This window comes from Agelaius phoeniceus, chromosome 7, assembly GCF_051311805.1.
Source record: "Agelaius phoeniceus isolate bAgePho1 chromosome 7, bAgePho1.hap1, whole genome shotgun sequence".
In the NCBI taxonomy this organism is placed as follows: Eukaryota; Metazoa; Chordata; class Aves; order Passeriformes; family Icteridae; genus Agelaius; species Agelaius phoeniceus.
In genome coordinates this window covers 49,527,375-49,550,533 of record NC_135271.1, presented here as the reverse complement: position 1 = coordinate 49,550,533, position 23,159 = coordinate 49,527,375, and the positions used below count along the sequence as shown (strand labels likewise).

At 41.1% G+C, this 23,159-nt stretch overlaps 1 protein-coding gene across 1 annotated transcript in view; it reads left to right on the top strand.

Moving 5' to 3' along the window:
* NEB (nebulin) overlaps positions 1–23,159 on the top strand; it is a 99,914-nt gene that overhangs the window by 56,592 nt on the left and 20,163 nt on the right. The window contains exons 96-128 of the mRNA XM_077181866.1: positions 200–307; positions 879–983; positions 1,073–1,177; positions 1,333–1,431; positions 1,611–1,721; positions 1,878–1,982; positions 2,208–2,312; positions 2,583–2,687; positions 3,764–3,868; positions 4,155–4,259; positions 4,744–4,848; positions 5,062–5,166; positions 6,804–6,908; positions 9,137–9,241; positions 9,343–9,450; positions 10,730–10,834; positions 11,477–11,581; positions 11,701–11,805; positions 12,353–12,457; positions 12,547–12,657; positions 12,852–12,962; positions 13,405–13,506; positions 13,621–13,719; positions 14,218–14,316; positions 16,170–16,280; positions 16,420–16,524; positions 17,372–17,476; positions 18,596–18,700; positions 19,490–19,600; positions 20,061–20,171; positions 21,634–21,747; positions 22,369–22,473; positions 22,592–22,696. Coding sequence (XP_077037981.1) covers positions 200–307; positions 879–983; positions 1,073–1,177; positions 1,333–1,431; positions 1,611–1,721; positions 1,878–1,982; positions 2,208–2,312; positions 2,583–2,687; positions 3,764–3,868; positions 4,155–4,259; positions 4,744–4,848; positions 5,062–5,166; positions 6,804–6,908; positions 9,137–9,241; positions 9,343–9,450; positions 10,730–10,834; positions 11,477–11,581; positions 11,701–11,805; positions 12,353–12,457; positions 12,547–12,657; positions 12,852–12,962; positions 13,405–13,506; positions 13,621–13,719; positions 14,218–14,316; positions 16,170–16,280; positions 16,420–16,524; positions 17,372–17,476; positions 18,596–18,700; positions 19,490–19,600; positions 20,061–20,171; positions 21,634–21,747; positions 22,369–22,473; positions 22,592–22,696 — 3,495 coding nt within the window. The remainder of the gene's footprint in view (positions 1–199; positions 308–878; positions 984–1,072; positions 1,178–1,332; positions 1,432–1,610; positions 1,722–1,877; positions 1,983–2,207; positions 2,313–2,582; positions 2,688–3,763; positions 3,869–4,154; positions 4,260–4,743; positions 4,849–5,061; positions 5,167–6,803; positions 6,909–9,136; positions 9,242–9,342; positions 9,451–10,729; positions 10,835–11,476; positions 11,582–11,700; positions 11,806–12,352; positions 12,458–12,546; positions 12,658–12,851; positions 12,963–13,404; positions 13,507–13,620; positions 13,720–14,217; positions 14,317–16,169; positions 16,281–16,419; positions 16,525–17,371; positions 17,477–18,595; positions 18,701–19,489; positions 19,601–20,060; positions 20,172–21,633; positions 21,748–22,368; positions 22,474–22,591; positions 22,697–23,159) is intronic.

Sequence of the window (23,159 nt, the reverse complement as noted above, 5' to 3'; positions counted from 1 at the left end):
TTATATTATTAATTTGGGGCCATTTGATAAAGGGAGAAATAATTGTGACTCATGGTGTATTGAACTGTGATACAGCTACATCTCACTTGTTTATCTCTAAAAATCTTTCTCTTTATAGAGCATAAATTGCTGTCAGAGCTGCAGTGTAGCCAGAATCATAATCAAATTTAGTTTCTGTGTGGTTTTGTACTTCTTATAGCTGAAATACAAAGAAGCCTATGAACACATGAAAGCTAAGGGCTACACTCTGGGACCTAAAGATGTTGGCTTTGAAAATGTGAGGAAAGTCAATCAAGCCATTAATGAGGTACAGTAAATATATGTATTTGCTTTCAGTTGTATTTGCAGTGCCCAAAATGCTCATAATGAGAGTACATTGACTGCTGAGTTGTAGGATCCCTCTTCTTAGAAGCTTTTTTAATTATTTATTCCATCAAGAATGGTGAGGGATCATTGATCCAGGCTGAAACTGGATCAATGAAACGTGAATATATAACCGCAGCCTGATTTTATTAACTGTGATTAAAGTTGAATAGAAATTATTGTATCTGTATAAAATTTTGGGGTTGCAATAGTTTTAGGTTTTATATATATTTGCTCACTTCTTTGATCATTGGCTTTAATGGCATGAAAATTAAGTATATGTATTTACATGTTTTTAGGATTAGAGTCTGAGATTTCCAGAATTTATTGAAAACTAAAATGGGAAAATGGGAATTTTATGGGAAATGGGAATTTTAATGGGAAAATCAATGGGAAGTCTTTGCCTGGGGAGAAAACAGTAATTTGTGTAAGAAGTGCTTGCACTGTGCTGAACTTCTTTGCCATCTCGAGGTTTTGAGCTGTGTTCAAGTGCAGAATGTTGTCTCTTGTGACAGAGGCTGTACAGGGCAACCTACCACAAGAACAAGGACAAGATTCACACCACCCCTGACACGCCTGAAATCCGCCAAGTCAGAGCCACCCAGGAGGCTGTCAGTGATGTAGGTGCCTTCCTAACAGAACAACTGAAGAAACTGAGGTTATCCCCTGACCAAAGAGCTGAAATGCTGTTTTGTTCCTTGTGTTCCAGCTGATCTACAAGTCAGATTTCTTCAGGATGCAGGGCCACCTGATCTCCCTGCCCTACACCCCTCACGTGCTGCACTGTCGCTACGCTGGGGACATCAGCAGTGATGTAAGTGAGCTCCAAACCCCTCTGCTGGGAGTGGGGCTGGGTTTCTCTCTCTTCCTTTCTGTTCTGTAACAAAGAAAATGCTTTCTCACTGCCTTTAAGGACTGGAGGTTGAACTGATCCCGAAGGTTGAGCATTGATTTGAATTTCTCTTGTAGATTAAATACAAAGAGGACCTGAGGTGGCTGCAGGGCTTGGGCTGCTTCCTCTATGACACTCCTGACATGGTCCGTGCCCGCGAGCTCCGAAAGCTCTGGGTAAGAGTTTTCCCCTGGGAACTGAGCAGGACAGCAATGGATTTATTTCTGTGAAGTGAAACAGATGAAAATGAGCAAAGAATGAGAGAATTTTGTGCTGTGTAGCCAATCTGTTGTTTCAGAGCACTGTTGGGTTGCGCTGTAAAATTTCCTTTATTAATGCTGCTTTTCCTTTCCAGTCTAATTATATCTACACAAGTACTGCCAAGAAAATGTGGCCTAAAGTCCAGGTGGTGTTGGATACTCCTGGATACAGAGCAGTGCAGGAGCTAAAAACCCATCTGAGTGAGGTAAATTCCATTATTTCTGCACAATGGTGTAGCTGTAATTAACCCCTCCCTGTGTTTTTTTACTGGAATAGATGAGATGTTATAAATGCAAAGCTGTGATTTTGCATCTTCTAAACAATTGCAGGAGAAATAATTCGAGGCTCTATCTTTTTCCAGCTGGTTTACAGAGCTGCAGGCAATGAGCTGAAGACAAAATACACGTCCGTCCTTGATACACCTGACTTCATAAGAGCCAAGACAGGACAAAAAATACAGAGCCAGGTGAAAAAATTGTGCTGATATGAAAGCCAATCAGGGAATCCTTCTTAATATATTGTTAAAGTACAGCAAAAGCTTTCCAGGCCTTTTCCAAGCAATGTAGAATTCCTAGAAATCGGTGGTCATGTTTATATTGTGAATTTACAGCTGTTTTTCAGAGGCTTTAGTGGAATTTCAGAGAATTTAGTAGAAGTGTGGGTTTTTTTGATTATTTTCTTCTTGCTGCAGTACTTGTACGTGGAACTTGCCACAAAGGAGAGACCCCACCATCATGCTGATGGTCAGACTCAAGCCTTTGCACATGCCAGGAGTGTCAAGGACATGATCAGTGAGGTAAAATCTTGTTTTCTAATTTGCTGCCACTCTGCTGAACTCTTCAGAAGTTTTATTTCTAATTCTAGTGGTAATTTCAAGGTTCAAATCTGTGCCTTCATTTAGTTTTCGCTTTCTTATACTTAAATTCCACATTTCATTTGTAAGTTGTGGTGAAATAAAACATTCTGAAAATGTGTTTTAGGATTTCATTAGACAAGCTTTTTTTGCAGGTTGGCAAATGCTTCTAAAATTGCAATGATGACTCTTCCCTCTTGCTGTCTCTCTTAGAAAAAGTACAAAACCCAGTACGAGAAGATGAAGGACAAATACACCCCTGTCCCTGACACCCCAGTGCTGATCAGAGCCAAGAGAGCCTACCTGAATGCCAGTGATGTGAGTGCTCCAGCAACATCCCCCTGCTGCTTTCCTTGCATTCTCCATGGAAAGAACTGGAAAAGTCGGTGGGGAACAAACATGCAAAGCACAGAATATCTCAGTGTCCCCCACCAAGGAAGTCCCCTTGTTTACATGTCCATTTACATTTGAAATTAGGAAACATTATTAAGTTTTGATTTGATTCTACTGCAATGCCTTTTTTTCTCTTCCAATTTTTATAATTCATTTTCATTTCCCATTGCACTGAAATGTGGCTCTACAGCAAAGTAAAAACAGATTTAAAATAATTTGTTTACACATCAAGTCTCCAAATAGAGCAGGCTGGAGTGAAGTGATTGATGCTGGGCCCTGGATAAAATAACTTTTATCAGCTTTTTCATCTCAGTTTTGTGTTAGAAGTAAACTGCCCTGTCACTGGGAATGTGTTCATTTTTTAAATTCAGAAGTAGATTAGAGAGAAAAATTACCTGAGCTGCTGCACAGGAGGTTGTTAAGATGAAATTGATTTTTTCAAGCATGGAATAGTTATTTGTGATTTAAGGCAATTTAAAAATGCTCATCTATGAGAACTTTTCCATATATTTCAGAACCAGTGAGATGTGAAAGGACATGTGCAGGGCTGGTGCTTTTTTCTAGGGTTTAATTAGTCTTACTGCTCTAAGAATGATTTTTAAAAACTGCCAAGAAGCATCCCAGCTCTTCTGCACGTGGGAATTTCTCCTCGGAGAAAGTCTGGGATGATCTTCCTGCTTTCTTCTAGAGGAGGGCAGGGAAGATTTTTATGCCAGAAGTGGCACCTGTACTATTCTAGAGAGCACTCCTGTGATGCAGGGGTGTTTGTTCCTCACTCTGAAAGGGAATTGGATGAAATTCCCAGTCCTTTTCACCACAAGTCTCAGTGAAATTACGGCTGATTGTAGGCAATTGCAGCCTCCTAAAATTCCTCAGGGCTTGCATTGGGATGTCAGACAGCAACATATCTCTGGATATCATTCCTGAGGAGTGAGAAATTTAACTGAAACAGTCCCTGGCACATTAATCCCTTCTTTTGTGGTGTTTTTTTTTCTTCCCAGCTGCGCTACAAAGAAACCTTTGAGAACACCAAGGGCAAATACCACACAGTGAAGGATGCTCTGAACATTGTCTACCACAGGAAGGTCACTGATGACATCAGCAGTGTATGTACATCTTCATTCCTAATTAGTGTTTGACACCTAATAACCCAAAATAGGCCACTTAGCCTTTTGTTCTGTTTCAATATGTCAAATAATTAGGAAAAAAAATCAGCATTATCAGTGTTGATTTCTCTCTTTCTCTGGAATATTGATTTCTGTTGCTGTTACAAGTTAATCTCATTTCCACTCTTTTAGTTCTGCTGTTTCAGGGGGAAAAAAAATAAAACTTTTGTGTTGTCTGGAGTGTTCTCTTGGATTGTTTTACTTAATTCTTCCACTTACTCTGTAGGTGAAGTATAAGGAGAATTACATGAGCCAGCTGGGGATCTGGAGATCCATCCCAGACCGCCCTGAGCACTTCCACCACCGCCTGGTCACGGATGCCATCAGTGATGTGAGTCCCAGCAGCTCCTGCATGGCCCAGAATCAAAGTTCAAAGTGGTCTCCAAAATGAGCCCAAACCTCCTTTCCCAACAAAGGGAAAGCAACTGCAGGATTTCAGTGATTTGCAATTTGCCCTGGGAACTGACAGAATCTGGTGGCTAAAACTGCAGCACAGCCCCTTGTCAAATTAACAGACAGTCTTAATTAATTTCCTCTGTATTTGCTTAAATTTGTTTAGCCCTGTAACAACAATTTAATTGTACATATTTGTACATACACAATAACCCCTTCCCTGTACCTTAGTTTTAATTCACACAGGAACTGCAACAGCTAATGACAGATTATGTGTGTGAATAAACTGAGTCCATCACAAAAATAGGAGAAACTAATTTATTTTATAATGGATGTAACTCTCTTTGCCACACCTTGTGCTGAGGTTCATTTCAGCACTGATTATCTGCTTAAAACTGAGGTTTTTTACTCCTTTTTTAAAGGTTAAATACAAGGAAGACCTGGAATGGCTCAAAGGCACTGGCTGCTATGTGTGGGATACTCCAAGCTTTGTCCTGGCAGAGAAGAATAAAGTGCTCTACAGTGGGGTGAGTGACACACTGAATTCTTGCTGAATGGTTTTGGACATTTGCTGTCCATTTACAACTGTTTGTTGTTGGTAGAAAAGTTAACCCACAAATGCAATAATTCCACCAATTTTTTTTGCCACAAGTTCTCTCTAAAATCACATTTTCAGTGCCTTACCCTTGTTTGGGCTAACATGGGCTGGGTTTTGTGTGTTTGATTTTCTTTGGCTGCAGTGTAAGTACAAGGAGAATTTTGAGAAGACCAAGTCCAAGTTCAAGTATGTGGCTGACTCTCCAAGCAATGAACATTTTAAATATGCAACTCAGCTGACAGATATGGTAAGTAAAGATTTCTGTAGGCTCAGCCTTAAGGAGTTGCTCTGTGAGTAAATACAGAGTTGAAGGTTTTTCCTTCCTTATTATCAGGCTTAAGGATGCTTTGAGATCAGACTAAAGTCATGAAAGACAAGGTTGTTGTTATTCTGGGTGTTAGGACAGAACAGGTTTGCAGAGCCTAGAAAGTGAAATCCCCGCCCCTGTTCATGAATTTTTCATGGCAAAGGAATTTCTCCTTTGCTGATTTAAATAATGCTGCTGGTACAGTAACCCTGAGTGTTGATTTCCATCTCAAAAAGATGTGGACAGAATTCCAATTGCTTTCCTAAAACATTGACAAAATCTTTATTGGTGTTAGGAAGACAGAATTATGTCTGAAGTTTCCACAACTTGTTTAATTTCAGTGATTTTGCTTGGAATTTTTCCACTCTACAACTCAAATTTTCCTTATTTTCCTCCTGTAGTGCTAAAGAAACAATTGTCACAACCTAATAATCAATGAATGCCCCTGGGTTTAAAATTCAAATTTCTCCTGGCAGGACAAATTCCATGGAAAAAAACCACGTTCAAGGTGATTTCCAATCAGCTTAGAGTTGGAACAGCCCATCAAAATCTGATGCTTTTCAGTAAAAAAGCAGATATTTAGGTTTATATCTTAATATTTCATTCTTTTTCACCAGCCATTGTGTTATATCATTACCTGTCAGGAAGTTTATTACTGTATTGCCTGTTCTAGGTAAGAGAAGCTGTTTCACAACAAATACCAGAATTTTTATGAAGATTGTTCAGTCTTAGAATTGTTCATAGTGTAAATAATGAAGAATTGCAATCAGAAACATAAACAGGTGAAATTTTATCAACAGGAGCTCCATATATTGAAATGCTTACCTAAATATCTTCTGTTATATAAGTGATGTTTTTTTAATAACATCTCATTGTGTTCTCTTTGGACTCAACTCAGGAATCTACAACACAGAATTGCTTCTGCAGTTGCTTTTCATGGAGAAAATCAGTCATAAAATTGCTTAGTGAAGGGGTGGAATAGAGGCATCCTTAACCTGTAGGCCTTCCAGAGGCAATGTAGAAATGCAATTACCATTTGGAAATATTCTCCCTCTCTCCCTCTTCTCTTTTTTATGGTAGTTTTTTTTTTTTTGCTTTGGTTTGTTTTTTGGTTTGGTTTGGTTTTTGGGTTTCTTTTTGTTTCAGTATTTTGTTTGTTTGGCATTTTTTGTTTTTGGGGGATTTTGGGGTTTTTTTGTTTATTTTTGGGAATTTTTGTTTTGTTTTGTTTTTGGGTTTTTGTGGGGGTTTTTTCTTTGGGGTTTTTTGATGTTTTTTGGGGGGCTTTTTGTGGGGTTTTTTGTGATTTTTTTGTTTGTGGTTTTTTTTTGTTTGGGTTTTTTTGGTTGGTTTTTTTTTGAGTTTTTTTGTTATTTTAATTTTTTTTTTTTGTTGGTTTGATTGTGAGGTTTTTTTGTTGGTTTTTTTTTTTTTATTTGTTTGGTTTTTTTGGTTTTTTTTAATGTATTTTTCTCTTTTGGACATGCCCTTCAACCCCAGCCTGTAAAGAGGTTACACCAGTGATCTCTCTGTATCTTAACCCTCTCTTGTTACACTGTATGTGCTATTCTGAGCAGAAATTATATAAAGCAGCCTATGAGAAGCTCAAAGATAGGTACAGCGTTATTGTGGATGATCCCAGGAACCTGCTGGCCAAGTGGGGCAGCACCCTGAGCAGTCAGGTACTGTGGGGGCACTGCAGCAGCTCTGAGTGCCCCCCTCACTCCCAGCACTGTCACAGCCCTGTGATTCTTGTCCTGTTTCTTCACTCTTCATTCCATCTCCATCCTGCCACCCAAAAAGGAGGCACTTTTTGTGTGAGCTGCTCTGTCCATCTGTCCTGTATGTACTTCCATTACTGTGCATCAATGGACATCAGGAGTCCCATCCCTCCTGAAGCCACTGGAGAGGTCTTAAAAAATGCAGAATCAAGCATTTGTTGTTTTATTACCTCTCTTTTCTTCTTACTCATTTCTAGATAAAGCAACAGGGACATATTTGCCTTAATCTCTAATTTACTCTCCTCTCCCCCCAAAAATTCATAACTTTCTTAAAGTGAGAATAGGAAAACTTGTTAATATTTACCCTTGGCAGTGTTAATTATCCAGATGTGAATTGTATGCACATGTGGCTGAATACATACAGCACCTTGCCTAAATCTCTCCACTCTCCAAGTGCCTGGGATCTAGAGCTGTGCCATTGTTCATGTTGTTCATGTGTCTCTCTTGTCCTTGGTTGCCATTTGCATGGACAGAAAAGCTATAAATCCTTTGCCAAGATGCTCCTGCAGCACGGATGCAATGAAATTCTGAGGCCAGACATGCTGACAGCACTCTACAACACATACCTGTGGAGCCAGGTAATCTGCAGAGCTGCTGCTCTAGGACACCTTAGATCCCACTGTAGCTGCTTGGACTTGGCAAATTTACTGCTCCCTCTATTTCCATGGACTTCAGACCCCAAAGCTTCCTCCATGTGCTTAATGCTGGCTGTGGTAAAATAAAACAGAATATCTGAAACAATATTTGCTGTCTCTTGGACATGGCTCAGCTCACTCTGAGCTTGTCCCCGTTTTCTCCTTTCATTATAAACAATTGGTATCAATTTCACATATTTGTATAAAAAAAGCAATTTTCCATACATTTCAGATATTGGATGTTAGCTCTTCCTGGTATTTCCCTAACCCAGTTCTCATTCTGACACCATTTCTTGGCCTGGCCACCTGTGATAACCCCGGTTCCTTAATTCAGGAAGGACATGATGGATTTGCCAGGGAGATTCCAACATTTATCTCCCACTGTGCCCAGAATGGTGTCAGACAGAGAACAGTTATTTCTGCTCTGAAATCACAGCTGCTGGCAGTCAGCTCACCCTTTTCAGGGGGAAAATCATTCCTGATCATGAACTGGGATATAAATGATAGACTGGAAATGCAGCAGAGGAAAACAATTCTGTCAGAGGGAATTGTAATTCTTTGTTATTGCCTGTGCCAATAGTGACAGTCTTCAGTAATAAATTGCTGAAGGTCTTTCAGACATTTGTGTTCCATTTGTCTGTGGATTTATATTCTTCCACTAAAAACTCCTTGCAGGTAACTTTGAGTATGTTTGAACTCAAAAAAGAAGTGTCTGACCTGCATGTCCCCCTGAGTTCACACTGTGTTACCATTGATTACTTGTTTATCATTTTTCATATTTTGTCTGTTCATATTTTTTCATATTTTGTCTGCCCCATTTCAAATGCATGGGTTTATTTTCTGATAAAGGGTAGAGCATGAAAATTATTTTTTAAAAAATGTATTCTAACCTTTTCCAGCTGCCTTGAGGCTGCCTACAATGAATTCCCATCCTTGGTGAACCTGTTCTCACTTGGTGAACTCTGTGAAAAAAGGTTTAGAAGCCTGAGCAGGGCAAGCTGATCTTTAAGAAAATCATTACCAAGGCACAAATCCTGCTGCCAAAGCCTTGAAAATATCCTAGCATTGGGATATATTTGGTAATGTTCTTAACTCCTGCTGTGTGAGATGATTTACATTTCTCTTCACTCTGATCACAGAATCATTAAGGTTGGAAAAGACCTCCAAGATCACCAAGTCCAAATTTCAACAGATATGACTATTTAAAAATGAAATTTTGTCCATTATGAAACTCAAAAGTCTCTGGTCTGCAAGGATTGATTGTTTAACTCAGTCCTTGAGATTTTAGCTTGAAATAATGATAAAATGAATCAGACAAACAAACAGGCAGCCTCCTGGGCAAGGAAGGGATTTGCAATTCAGCTTACAGTGCATGCTCTGCTTTCTTTGGCTTTGTGGGAGGGTTTTGCAATTTTACCCATAGATATAATCCCACCTCTGGAAGAGGATTTGTCCTGCTCTGTGTGTTAACTTAGAGCTTTTCCCCATCTCCAGATTCAGTACAAGAAGGACTATGAGAAGAAGAAAGACAAATACACCACAGTTCTGGATACTCCAGAGTATTTGCGGACCTCAAAGGTCAACAAGCAGATCAGTGACGTAAGTGTGGAACCTTTGGAATGGGACAGTCACCCCCAGGGAATTCCCAGCTGACACCAAGGACTCCAAGAAATAACCCAAACCCCAATTTGTCCCTTCAGATTATTTACAAGCTGGAGTACAACAAAGCCAAGCCCAAGGGCTACACCACCATCCAGGACACGCCGATGCTGCTGCACGTGCGCAAGGTCAAGGACAGGATCAGTGACGTGAGTGAAACCTCTGTGCCAACAAAAACACCCAAATTCACTTTTTAACTTGGCAGCCAATGTTTGTAACTCCTGTGTGACGCTGTCAGTGAAAATCATCACCTTCTTAGACCATATTGGCCTGGAAAACTCTATCTGCACTCAGGGCTCTTTCCAAACCCAGGTTTTCAGGAATTCTTACATAGAATTTTCTTTTGGAGCTCTTGGAAGATTTTTTTGCTGGGACAAACCACCCCTCACTAGAAATAAAAGCCATAAGCTGGAAGTGGTCTCTAAATCATTACTTTTGTGAGGTTTTTTCCTGGTTTTTCTTCCTCCAGTGGCTTTTTTTCTTTTTTTTTGAGGCTTAAATAAAGTATTTCATGTATTGCTGTGTTTATTAATTTCTTATATGGATACTGTGAATATGTAAGGTAAATGTTCTGTTCTAAAATAAATATGTTTTAATTCTGAGGCAATAGAAAAGTAAGATGGAGAGAGAAAGGAGGAGGGAGTGGATAGAATAATAAAGAATTTAGGACTCCTGCTCCTAATTCCTCTCCTACCCTTTCTCTCTGTTTTTTGTTTTGGTGTTCCTTAGGTATCCATAAGTGAAGATACTGAAACTTCTGAAATTCAGTGTAGTACTGTCAGAATAAGTAGCCTGAATCTCATCCAGATGCTCCATGCATTTCTACATAATTAGTAAATCCAGGAGAAAAAAAAATAATTTTTATACAGATACTAAAGTGTACCACTGAGAGACAGAGATGTGAATTGAAGGACATTTTTAAGCTCCAAACTGAGTGCTGAGATTCTCTGAAGGAGTTTTCAGTTAGTGTAACTATCAGAAAACAAGGTTCTTCAAAGGATTGCTTTTGGCTGCAAAAATCTGGAAATATTCAGAATTACTGGTCATCAATAGATTTTGTTTAATCTTAGTCTGTGCCTCATGGTGAGTTAAAACTGCCACATTTTCTATGTAAAGAGAAGTGCTGCTGGAGAAAACCCTCCTTCAGGCAGGTGCTTGATACCAAGTTGTATCAACAGAATTTATTTTTCATGGAATCCCAGAATTATTTAGGTTGGAAAAGCCTTCAAGACCATCAAATTAAAGCTGTGCCCAATTCCCCCCTCATCACCAGCCCAGAGCCCGGAGTGCCACCTCCAGTCATTTTCTCCTATTAAGATTTTATCCAGACAGGAGCAATTTTAATTAAGTTTTTCAATATTTGCATGCTTTTCTTGTTGATGCTGATATCATCTTTGCAAACATCTTTACATCTTTGTCTTTCTTCAGCTGAAATACAAAGAAATGTATGAGAGGAGCAAATCTCGCTGCAACGTCGTGGCAGATTCAGTTCACATCAAAACTCCCAGGCACGCCTACAAACTGAACAGCAACGTGAGTTCTGTCCTGATCATGGCTTAATTTTATTCTGGAGGGAGCTGGCAGTGGAAGCCACAAGCAATTATTTCCACAAGAAATTATTCCACAAGAAATTAAATTCCACCAAATTTTTTGGGCATCGCTTCTAATACTTACGCTGCTGGAAGAAAATGTGTTTTAATTTATTTATTTCATACTCAAGTGCTCACTCTGGTGAGTTGTCCTTGAGGTTCTTTTATGTCACACATCCCGTTCTTCCAGTTATCCCCTGTTTTCCTGGCAGAGACACAACTGTGCCAGGAATTCCATGGGATGATGCTCTTGGAGACGTGGCTTTTTTTGTTATTGGTGCCCAACACCCGTTTCATTAGGAAGGATTTGAAAGCTCTCCCGTTCTCCAAAGTCAGGATGTCATTTCTGTCCTTCTTATTCCTTTCTCCACCTTCACATCCCTCTCTCCACCTTCATGTTCCTTTCTCCACCCAGCAGTGGAAAAACTGCTGGGCTGGGCTGTGCCTGGCCCAGAGAAGCCCTAATCTGGTGTAGATACATTTTCTTACCTCTTCTCACAGGCCAAAGAGAATTGGCCTCTGTATGTTGTGTGCAAAGTCCCCAGTTTCCCATGAACTCTCCCTGTTTGTTTTTCCCTGGACACAGCTGGATTATAAGAAGAAATACGAAGCAGCCAAAGCCCACTGGCACCTGATTGCTGACAGGCCTGACTTTGTCCAAGCAGCCAAGTCCTCTCTGCAGCAGAGTGATGTAAGAAAATCAAAATACACTGAATATTCCGTTTCCCCATCTCTCCTCTTCAGAATATTTTTTAAATTGGAGAAGATCAGAGACTCTCTTACTTTATCTTTTCTTTTTTCTTCTTGCAGTATGAATACAAACTGGACCGAGAATTCCTCAAGGGGTGCAAACTCTCTGTCACAGATGATAAAAACACAGTGTTGGCCCTCAATAATGCCATCCTGGCCAGTGATGTAAGCACTGAGATCACCTTTCCTCTCCAAGTTCACTACTACCACTTTACTCACTACTAAACTGTTCTCTTGCAAATATAATTGGATTAGCAACAAAGCTTTGGACAGTTGTTCTCAGTCTCACTTCATTATTTGATTTATTTAATTAACAAATTGACTGAATAAATTTGATCTTGTAGAAGCCACTGTTCATGGATTAAATTAATATTCAAAGTTAACATTGCATGAACACCCCTAGACCTTACACTCAGGTGCATCTCTGCATTCCTATTTTAATGGATATTTAAATGGAAGTGTCTGGAGAAAATAGCACAAAATATCTTTAATAATAATACAAAATATCTTTCATAATTACTAACAGTATATTAGTATTCAGTATATTAAAAAATCCAAGTGAGAGCCATAGGAATGTATGGATTAGGTGGTAAAATGTCAAAATACGGGATTTTTTGCGAAGTTTTGCACTAACAAGCAAACATGACTGTACTAATTGCTTTTTAGAAGACAAAATGCACATTATTTAAATTGCTATCTTCCTTCCTGCTAGATCAAATACAAAGAGAAGCACAACAAAGCCCGTGGGACCTACCACGTTGTTCCAGACACCCCTCAGATCCTGCTGGCGAAGAACGTCAGCTCTCTGGTGTCTGAGGTAAAACATTCATTCCCTTCTTCATTTAATGGAATTGCGTTCCATCCTGGAGCTGCTGCCTTTGACCTGGCTTTCCCCTGTGCTGGCAGAACAAGTACAAAGAGCAGAGCAAGAAGCAGCTGCCCCATGGCTCCTTCACCACCCTGCCCGAGACCAGGGACACTGTCCACGTCAAGGAGGTGACCAAGAACGTCAGCGAGGTGAGCTCACACTCAGCTCAGCATCTCCAAAGCTCAGCTTTTCTAATCCCAACTCCAAAAGACGTTTTGGGAGTGAGGTGATTCCTCTTCATCCACCTACAGCAGTTTCAAGGAGCTTTTTTTCCAAGTTTCTGTAGCATTTCCCCCCCGTGTGACATTAAAAACTGACACGTGGCCCTTGTTGTTCTTGACAGACAAACTACAAGAAGAAGTTTGTGAAGGAGAAAGGCAAATCCAATTATTCTGTCATGCTGGAGCCTCCTGAGGTGAAACATGCCATGGAAGTGGCTAAAAACCAGAGCACAGTAAGTTTGCCTCTTTTTCCATTAATTTAGTAGGTTATGTAGCAAATTCAGCTGGAAAAACCCAAGTTTATGGATTTCTGTTTTTTCTCCCAGCTTCCATGTTCTGGTGTAATTTTAAAAGATAAATGTACAAATATAAAATTGCACTGAAAGAAGAGATTTGTATTTAAATCCCATTGTAGGATTTCAAGTAATCTGGTGGAAATCACATCTAATAATTTTTTCATTCTTTCAAATACAGACAGAATTTCCCATATTTATTTCTTCACTTGTAGCCAACTTGCAAAACCAGATTTCCAGATCCATGCCTTGTGAATTGATTCCCAAAACAAACCCATGAGCTTTCTCAGCAATGTTGCTCTGCCCTTAATTGGTGTATTCCCAATTAATAAATTTAATTTTCTCATTAATTTTCTCTCCTCTGTCTTCTTCCATGGATTAGATTGAATACAAGAAAGATGCCAAATCCAAACTCCACTACACACCTATAGCAGATCGACCAGATATTAAGAAAGCAACTCAGGCTGCCAAGTTAATCAGCAATGTGAGTGGTTTTAAGGCTTCTGTATAATCTTTTAGCATTAATTTAATTACAAAATCCAGCAGAATAATTAAAAGGGGGTTTCCTGACTCCTAAATGATTTATTTCTTTGATTAGATTGAATATAAGAAGCGTGGAGCAGCAGGTGTGGGTGTGACCATGCTGGGACGTCCAGACATTGAGCTGGCCAAGGAGGTGTCCAAACTGACCAGCCAGGTAAGGGCAAAATGAAACCCTGGTGAAACTCAAAGCAGTGAGAGAAATGAGACTTTAAAATTATTTACAGAGTGTTGTCATGATTATAATTGAGATTATTTCCAAATTGGGGGAGAAAAGAAAGGAAGGGAATGTGGGGAAGTAAAAATTAAATACCAGTACAAAGTATTTCTTTGTTAAACTTTTCTACTGTTATTAATGGAGATATAAAACCTTGTTAAGGTGATGCTGTGACATAAATGCTGAAGCTGAAGTGTTTGCCCCGTTGTCTTTTAGCTCTTTGGGGTATTGGCTTTACCAGAGCCAGCCTTTACCCAACTCTTATTTTCCATCCTTTGAGCGGATCCATGATTTCTTTCAGCCACTCTCTTTTTCCTTTGTATCTTTAAAAGAATCTTGTGCCAGGACCTCAGTCCCTCTTGGTTCTTTCTCACCTCTTTGAGTTTGAATTCTGGATTTTTTGCCTGTCTGACCTTGCTTTCTTGCTGCTGGTTGTAGGCAGAGTACCTCAAACAACACATGAGAGGCCACGGAGCTGCTTCCTATGACACCCCCTGGATGAGAACCTTTAAGAAAGCAAATATGCTAAGTAGTCATGTAAGAGAATTTTAACTAACTGCCATTTAATGCCATTGTTGTGCATCTGTCTCTTGCTGGCATAATGATCTTGCAATTCTGCAGCACCATGTGAAGCTTTACATGTCATTCTGCCCTTCATAATGATTTTGGAGTTTCCAGGTTGTTTTATGGAAGGTTTTACTGCATTCACTGTACAATGTGAAAACTCACCTTTTTCACCTAAAAACTTAAAGTTTGAGCTGTTATTGTTCAAAAATGAAAAAAAACCCACAGGGAAATACATGTGTAGAGGTGTATGTATGACCAACCTGAACAATGGTGCTGGTAATTTTCAGTGAATAGTCACCAGAACTTCATTTTAACTCTTCAAACTTCTATTAAAACTTAATTTAAACTTTAATGAAATTATTTTACTGGGTGGAATTTCCTAATGGAAGAGCAGTCTGAATGGCTGAATCAGTCCCACTGAGGAGCGCAGCCTGTACTGGTGTGAAGGTTTATTGTTTCTTAGACTTTTTTCAACATCAAAACCTTTGGAAAACAGAAAACCAGAGCCTGGATTGCCCATTTGGGAGTGGCAGCAGACAGGTCTGTGCCATTTCAGTTTTACACATGTATTTCCAAGTGCAAAAAAGGAATTTTGCTTTTTCCATGTCTGGCTGAGTCTGCTGCCACGTTTGGATGTTGGAATGTCCACCACGGTGTCTGCAGGAGAACCAAGGATCAAATCAGGAGAACCAAGGATTCTAAACTCATCTACAAGAAAAAGAAGAAGTTCTGTTTGTTCCACTCCAGTGATGAGATCCTGGCTTTCCATTCTTTTTCCACTGTTGGTCTTTCAAACATTCTTTGCTGAGATAATTTTGGTGCTGAGGGAAAATGAGCTGCTGGAGGGACAGTGAGGGAGCAAAGAATGGTTGGCATCATCTTTAGCTGTTGTTTTCTCTCCTGAACATCTCTTCTCATAAACTTTGTAAAGCATCATGTCCACTTTGTGTCTCCAGTTGAGTTTTTTAGTGGGATTTTGTCTGTCTGGCTTGCTTGCTTTTGGTTTTGCATTGATCTCCCAGCAACTCTCCTTTTGGGTTTAAAAAACTCTCATTCCTGTCAGTATTCCTGTGCCTCCAGGATGGATCTGCTGGATTCTGATGGCTCACAGTGCTGTGCTTGGCTTGGCTACAACTGATGTGGTTTGGAAGTGTTACTAAAACTCCTGTAGAAGCTAATTAATTATTTTTCATTAGTAATTAATTGTGTCACTGCTCTGTTTGTGATTAATGTCCTCCTTCCATCCAGACAGAACACACTGTGTGCATAACAATAGATAGAAAAATATTTGATGTATTGATATCTTCAGTGCTCTAAAGTCTTGAGGTTTTTTAAAGCTCTTATTTCTCCAAGAAGTGTATAAAAATTTCTTCTTAACACACTTTCATATACTCTTGCATTATTATCTTTATATATTATATATAATAATTATATAATATATATATAATTTTCTTGTATTTTACTCTTATTATATCTGTCTCTGTGAAACATCTTAAATCAATGGACTGTTCCCATCAAGTGAAAAACTCTTCACCTCCAAGGGTCAGAATTTTGGCAACACAATTCTCTTGGCTCTTTTATTTTTACAATGAGGAAGTGTGACCTTTGCATTGGATGACAAATTGCAAGTGGTATCTTGTAAAGGTCAGGTAAATGTAGATATTCTTTCCGTGTCAGGTCATTTTTGAAATAATCCTTTTTCCAGTGGACACCTTCAAGTTCCTGCACTTTCCTTCTTCTGCCAGCCAGCCCCACTGAAACAGGGCCCCTCTGCAGAGTGAGTCCTGCAGAGCAGCTGTGACACCTGGTTGTTCTCTCTTTAGGTGAAATACAAAGAGAACTTTGCCAAAGAGTTGGGTAAAAAGCCAAAATACGATTTGAAGGAGGCCAAAATCTACAAGACCCTGAAGGACGCCCACAACATGGCCAGCGAGGTACGTTCACTTTGGCTTTTCCTGGGAGGAGATCCCATCCTGCTTTCCCAAATCCCTCCTTTGTTTGGTTGGAACCTCCCCAGGCCAGGCTGGAGCGGCAGGGCCCTCTCCTGATGGGTTTGACCCTTATTCCCTGCAGGTGAAGTACAAGGCAGACCTGAAGAAGCTGCACAAGCCCGTGACGGACATGAAGGAGTCGCTGCTGATGAACCACGTGCTGAGCACGAGCCAGCTCGCCAGTGCTGTAAGCTCCCGGTGATCCCACAGCTCCCGGGGTGGGAATTCCCTTGGGAATTCCCTGCTAACTCCTCCTGTAACAGCTGCTCCCTGGGGCACCTCCATGGGCATCACCTGGTAGTGATCTCTTCCTCTGCTTCCCAATGGTGCCTCCTTAACCGGCGGCTGCCCCGTGCCTGTGCCCTGGGACGGGGAATCCTCATCTCCTGTAGCACTGCTAATGTTGTAAACACTGATCATCTTCACTGGGTTGGCTCTTGATCCCATTTTAACTGACTGCAGAACTGCTCATCTTTTAAATCCTCTGATCATTTTTACTGGATTGGTTCTTGATCCCATTTTTAACTGATTGCACCACACTAACAAATACCTTTTTTTATTTTTTCCTTTTTTCTTTGCTGATTACTATATTTAATTTTTTTGTTGTTTTTATCTGGATTTTGTTTTTACTTTACTTTTTTTACTTTTACTGGATGTTTGTTTAACACTCCCCTATTGTAAATCCACCTAGTTATGCCTAACAAAATAATTGATAATGAGAAAAGGCAAAACCTTTATTGCCTGGTACAGCCTTTTCATTACCCACTGTGTTTCCTCCTCTTTCTTTTTCTTCTTTTAATCCTGGTTTGGACAAAACCTTTGTTGCAATCCAAATGACCATAAAAAAATAACTATTCCCTCACATCTTTAACCCCCAATATCAATTCTAAACTTCTTGGGTTTTGTTTTACTTCTTGCATTTCTAATTTCTCTCTGATATTCCGTTGAAGTGTTGCTTTCTTTGGACCTAAGAAGTAAATTTGCTGAGGGTTTTTTTTTTTTGATTGAGATGATTTTTGACACCTTCCCTTCAGTACCAGTACAAGAAGCAATATGAGAAGAGTAAGGGTCACTACCATGTGGTGCCAGATAATCTTGAACAGGTTCATCTCAGGGAGGCCTCAGAGCTCCAGAGCCACGTAAGTTGGACGTGTGTTTGTCCTTATCCCAACTCACTGAGCTCCAAATTCCATCAAAATCCTCTCAGTGAATCCTCCAGGCTGGGACATTCCCTGTGCCTCTCTGCCCCACCAGCACTGCACCCCTGGGGGAGGATCCAGGGAGCAGAACCTGCCCATTTCCAAGTGCAGAACACATAAAATACACGGATAAAATCTCCCTGTGATTCCTTCATTCCAGAGCCAATCCTGCTGCTCATCTCTGCTGTGCATGGATCTTTTTACACAGGATAATACATTTATCAGGGGTATTTGTTTCTGGAGAAAAAAGGACCTGGGAATCACAGAAACTGGGAACTGAAGGAATTAGGGTTGTTTCTGACAGTGGATTTCCAGCTGCTTCATCCATTCCATGATCCAAAGGAGAGCTCTGCATCCAAAATGGCTTTAACCAAAAGTATCAAAATGCCTGGAGTTTTCCCCTCTGGAATAAAGCAGTGGATCACTCCAGACAAATTCACAGTCTGATTTGGTCTCTGATCCTCTCTGTTCCCAGTATTTATTGGCTGTAAAGCAAGAGAGGAATTACTGCAAGAACACCAAGGGCCACAGCTGATTGTTCTGGTGCTTGGCACAGAATTCCAGAAGGGTTTGGGACATTTAGGATTATCACACCCACCCCTGCCTTGGACAGGGATACTTCCCACATTCTAGGCTGCTCCAGCCTGGCCTTGGGCACTGCCAGGGGTGTTCAAGGCATGGAGAGGCAAAAAGGCCCCAGAGCCAAGGACCATAAGGAAAGGGTTGTTAATCAGGCTGTTGGTAATGAGGTGTAATTAATTTTTAAGTCAGTTCTTGTTGCTCCAGTTTGGGATCAGGCTCTGGCCTGGCCACAGCATTCCCTCACTGAGCACTCTGAAAATGTGGAGAACAGAACTTGAAGCAGGAATCCTCCCCAAGGGCATTTTACCTCCTGGACACCAAATTTTACATTTGCTGATCAATATCACAGATTTCAGGAAGGCAAACTGCATTAGACATCTCATTTTTATCCCAGAACTGTTGATAGCAGGCACATACTACTCAGTTAATTAGGTCTTTGATTATTTAGGAGGGTGATTTTCTGTCTTTTCTTCTCAGGTGAAATACAGAGAAAAATATGAGAAGGAAAAAGGAAAGCCCATGTTGGACTTTGAAACTCCCACATACCTGACTGCAAAGGAGTCTCAGCTCATGCAGAGCGAGGTAAAATCAATACTGATAGGCTGAAAAGCTTTAAAATTTCTTTTTTATATTAAACTTAGGGTTTTAACAGGCAATTCTGCTTGCACCTTGTGCAGGCTGATGGACTGAAAATTATAGTAATTTCCTATTTCTTTATGATGGTTGTTAAATGCTGCATTAAACATTCATGGCACTTTCCTGTCATAAAATGAGTTTATCTGTAATTTTTCATTGGTAAATGAAGCTTAAATAAGTCTTTGAATAAGAAATGTGGCACAAAATTAATTTCGCTTTTACAATACAACACAGTGTTTGTGTATTATCACAGGACACAGAAAGTGTTCTTATTCTTTTTTTTTTTCACCTCAAAACTCCATTTTTGAGAAATTCTTTTATTCCCTGTGTGTCTCTGCTGTCAGGGGTTCTCCCCTGACCTGTCATTTTCTTTTCTTGAGCAGTTTTTTTGTGTTTATTTGAAGCTTATTCCTCTTCTGGCCCAGGTGGAGGCTGCAAAGCAGCTGTGTAAGGCCATTAGTCCTTGTGGTACCTTTGAATGCTTTCTCTGCATAGATAAATGAGTATAAATATAAAAAATAAAAGCTGGATCAGGTCCTATTTCCATAGAAAGCAACGATCTGCTTCACAAGTTTTAGTAGAAAGAGGATTTAGCATTAGCTGTACCCAGTGATTTTGACACATCCCCAACTTTGCACATAATGAAAATATTGTAATAAATATTTGCTGTTTTGCCTTTTTTTTCTTTTTTTTTTTTTTTTTCCTTCTTCTTCTTCTTCTTCTTGCTCTCATTAGAAAGAATATAAGAAGGACTTTGAAGAGTCCATGAAGGGCAGGAACCTCACTGGCCTGGAGGTCACACCATCCCTCTTGCATGTCAAATACGCCACCAAAATAGCGAGCGAGGTACCAGCTCCTCTGGGCTTCCTTCCTCTGCCTCCTGCAGCACCTCCAGCACTCCCACTTCTTCTCCCCCACTCTCCTGCCCACCCACACTGAGCATGTTCACATCCATTTTGTGCTGTCAGCTAATTTGCCATGGATATTTCTTCCTTGTCCCTTAACCGTATTCCCATGTGCTGCCCCTCTCTGACTTCCCTCAGCCTAACTGGTCCATATGTGTGTGCCTTGGCAATTTATCTTCCACAATAATCCCTATCTTTTGTTGGACTACTTCTTCCATAACCCTGTACAATATTCTTTCTTGGTTTTCAAATTTCTTTTTTTTTTTTTCTTCTTTTCTTTTGGAGCTTTTGGAACTCTTTTTTTCTTTCGTTTTCTTTAAGTTTTTTGCAACAAAGTTGGTAGAGTGTAAAACTCCCTTTGGGGTGGCTTTGCAGTGTTTTTTCTTCTCCTTCTCCTGCAGAAAGAGTACAGGAAGGATCTGGAGGAAGGGGTCAAAGGGAAAGGACTGACAGCCTTAGAGGAGACTCCAGACATGCTGAGAGCCAAGAATGCCACTCAAATCCTGAGCGAGGTATGGGAGAGCTGCTTGGAAAATGCCTGAGTGGATGGAATATCCAGCTGCCCTAGGAGGGACACCTTGTGCCATCCCTGGCTGCTCCAAGCCCCAGGGTCCAGCCTGGCCTGCGACACTGCCAGGGATCCAGGGGCAGCCACAACTTCTCCGGGAATTCATCCCAGCCAGGAATTCTTTCCCAGTCTCCCATCCATTCCTGCCTTTCAGCTGGTGTGAACTTCATAATTCCCTGGAAACTCTTGAGAGGCCAGGAAAGAACATGGATGAGGGAATAAGGATCAAAGTGGACTTTTAAGGGAGCTCTTTGCTGGGTTTCACAGTCACTGTCAGGAATTCAGATGGGAAACAGGAGCTGGGATCAACAGTCACTCAAGGGACTCATTAGTTGATGAATCAAGGGACTAAACCAAGATTTAAGTAATGAAGCACAAACTGAAATAGCTTGAAATTACATAATTTGTGTGCATGATTATGAGTTGATATTAGAGGTATTCCTGGTTTAGGATTGGCACTGTTCCTGGTTTGGGACTGGCACTATTCCTGGTTTGGGATGGGCACTATTGCTGGTTGGGATTGCCTCTGTTTCTGGTTGGGATTGGCTCTGTTCCTGGTTTGGGATTGGCTCTGTTTCTGGTTTGGGATTTGTGCTATTCCTCTTTGGGATGGGCACTGTTCCTGGTAGGGATTGGTGGTATTCCTGGTTTGGGATTGGCTCTGTTCCTGGGTTGGGATGAACTCTGTTCCTGGCTGGGGCTGGCCCTGTTCCTGGTGTGTGGCTGTGAATCTGAGCCCTCTGCCATGCCCTGTTGGGATGCCTGCCATGTTCTTGACTGGGATGGGCACTGTTCCTGGTTGGGACTGGCCCTGTTCCTAGTTGGGATGGGCACTGTTCCTGGTTTGGGATTGGCTCTGTTTCTGGTTTGGGATTTGTGCTAGTCCTGGTTTGGGATGGGCACTGTTTCTGGTTGGGATTGGCTCTGTTCCTGGTAGGGATGGGCACTGTTCCTGGTTTGGGATTGGCTCTGTTCCTGGTTGGGATGGGCTCTGTTCCTGGTTAGGATGGGCACTATTCCTCTTTGGGATGGGCACTGTTCCTCTTTGGGATGGGCACTATTCCTCTTCGGGATTGGCTCTGTTCCTGGTTAGGATGGGCACTATTCCTCTTTGGGATGGGCTCTGTTCCTGGTTAGGATTGGCTCTGTTCCTGGTTGGGATTAGCTCTGTTCCTGGTTGGGATTAGCTCTGTTCCTGGTTAGGATGGGCTCTGTTCCTGGTTAGGATTGGCTCTGTTCCTGGTTGGGATTAGCTCTGTTCCTCGTTAGGATGGGCACTATTCCTCTGTGGGATTTGCTCTGTTCCTGGTTGGGATGGGCCCTGTTCCTGGCTGGGGCTGGCCCTGTTCCTGGAGTGTGTCTGTGGACCTGAGCCCTTTTCCCTCCCCATCCCTGTGTCCCTGCAGAAGGAGTACAAGCGGGCCCTGGAGCAGGAGATCCGCGGGAAGGGCCTGACCGAGCTGGCGCTGGAGACGCCGGATTTCGTGCGCGCCAGGAACGCCACCGACATCGCCAGCCAGGTCTGTGCCACCCTGACCCTCTGAGCTCCTCAGGAAGGAAATTCAGATTTTCCTGGGTAAACCCAGAGCGAGCTGTTGTGCAGAGGCCCCTAAACGTGAGCTTTGCCCGACAGATCAAATACAAACAATTGGCAGAAATGGAGAAAGCCAGCTACACCAGTGTTGTTGATACTCCAGAGATTATTCATGCCCAGCAGGTCAAGAACCTTTCCAGCCAGGTATCTTGAGTGCAGCCATTAATCCTGCTCATGTGGGAACTCCAGGAAATACTAATGAAACACCCAAATAACCACTTCCCACAACCTTCAGAACAAATCTTTCCAGAGCTCTGGAATTCTACTGCAATAATCAAATTAATTTTACTGCTGTGTCAAGTGACATGATAATTTCTCTTGCTTTGCAAAGCTAATTCTTCTTTAAGCAGATTCTTCTTAATTTTCTACTCCTCAATAACCTGCTGTCTAAAACAAATCTTGCACAGAGGCATAATCTCAGTTTCTACCAGGCAGAGAAGAACTCACATCTCCACAAAGATGGGCACTACTCAACAATCAATAACTCCAGTTTGTTTCTTGCTGCTTTTGTGTTTTCTATTTTAATCCATTTGGGGTTTTCCATCAGAAAAAATACAAGGAAGATGCAGAGAAGAGCATGCCCTACTATGTACCTGTGGCTGACACACCAGAAATGCAGAGGGTCCGAGAGAATCAGAAGAACTTTAGCAATGTATGTCCAGAAATAAGTAAAAAAAACCCCCAAAACCACATTTATCTCATTTTTGAAGAAAACTGTGAGGGAATTTGTACAGCATAGAATTAACATTTCCCATTTTCCATTTTCACAGCTTCAGTATCAGTCAGATCTACAGAACAGCAAAGGAAAAGTCACAGTGGTTCAGGACACCCCAGAAATCCTGAGGGTGAAGGAAAACCAGAAGAATTTCAGCTCGGTATGGCCACCTCTGTCTTCACTCCTCAGCCCAAAAAATATAGTTTAATATCTTTAATAAAATTACAGTTTTTTGGTGCTTCTCCTACAGTAGGTTTAGCTGGTTTTATAAAGTGTTTTTCCTGCTGTTTTTGTGGGGTGATTGCCCTCTTTCACAGGCACAGCTGTGATGGAGTTAGACAATCCCTCATGAAATGAATATAATTATTGTCCCTTTCCTTTGTGCTGCTCCCATGCCAGCCCCTCCCTGTCCTGCTGCCCCTTGTGCTCTGTGTGCCTGAGTTGCTGCCCAGTTCCTGTTGCCATCAAGTCTCCTGTGGCATTTTGCCTCCAGCACCATTAACCAAGTACAGAGAGGAAAATATTAGTATAAATCAAATAAGAGCAAATAATGATCTTCAATTCAAAAATTAGCCCACAGATGTTTTGATTATGGAATTATGGGATGGGTGGAAGGGACCTAA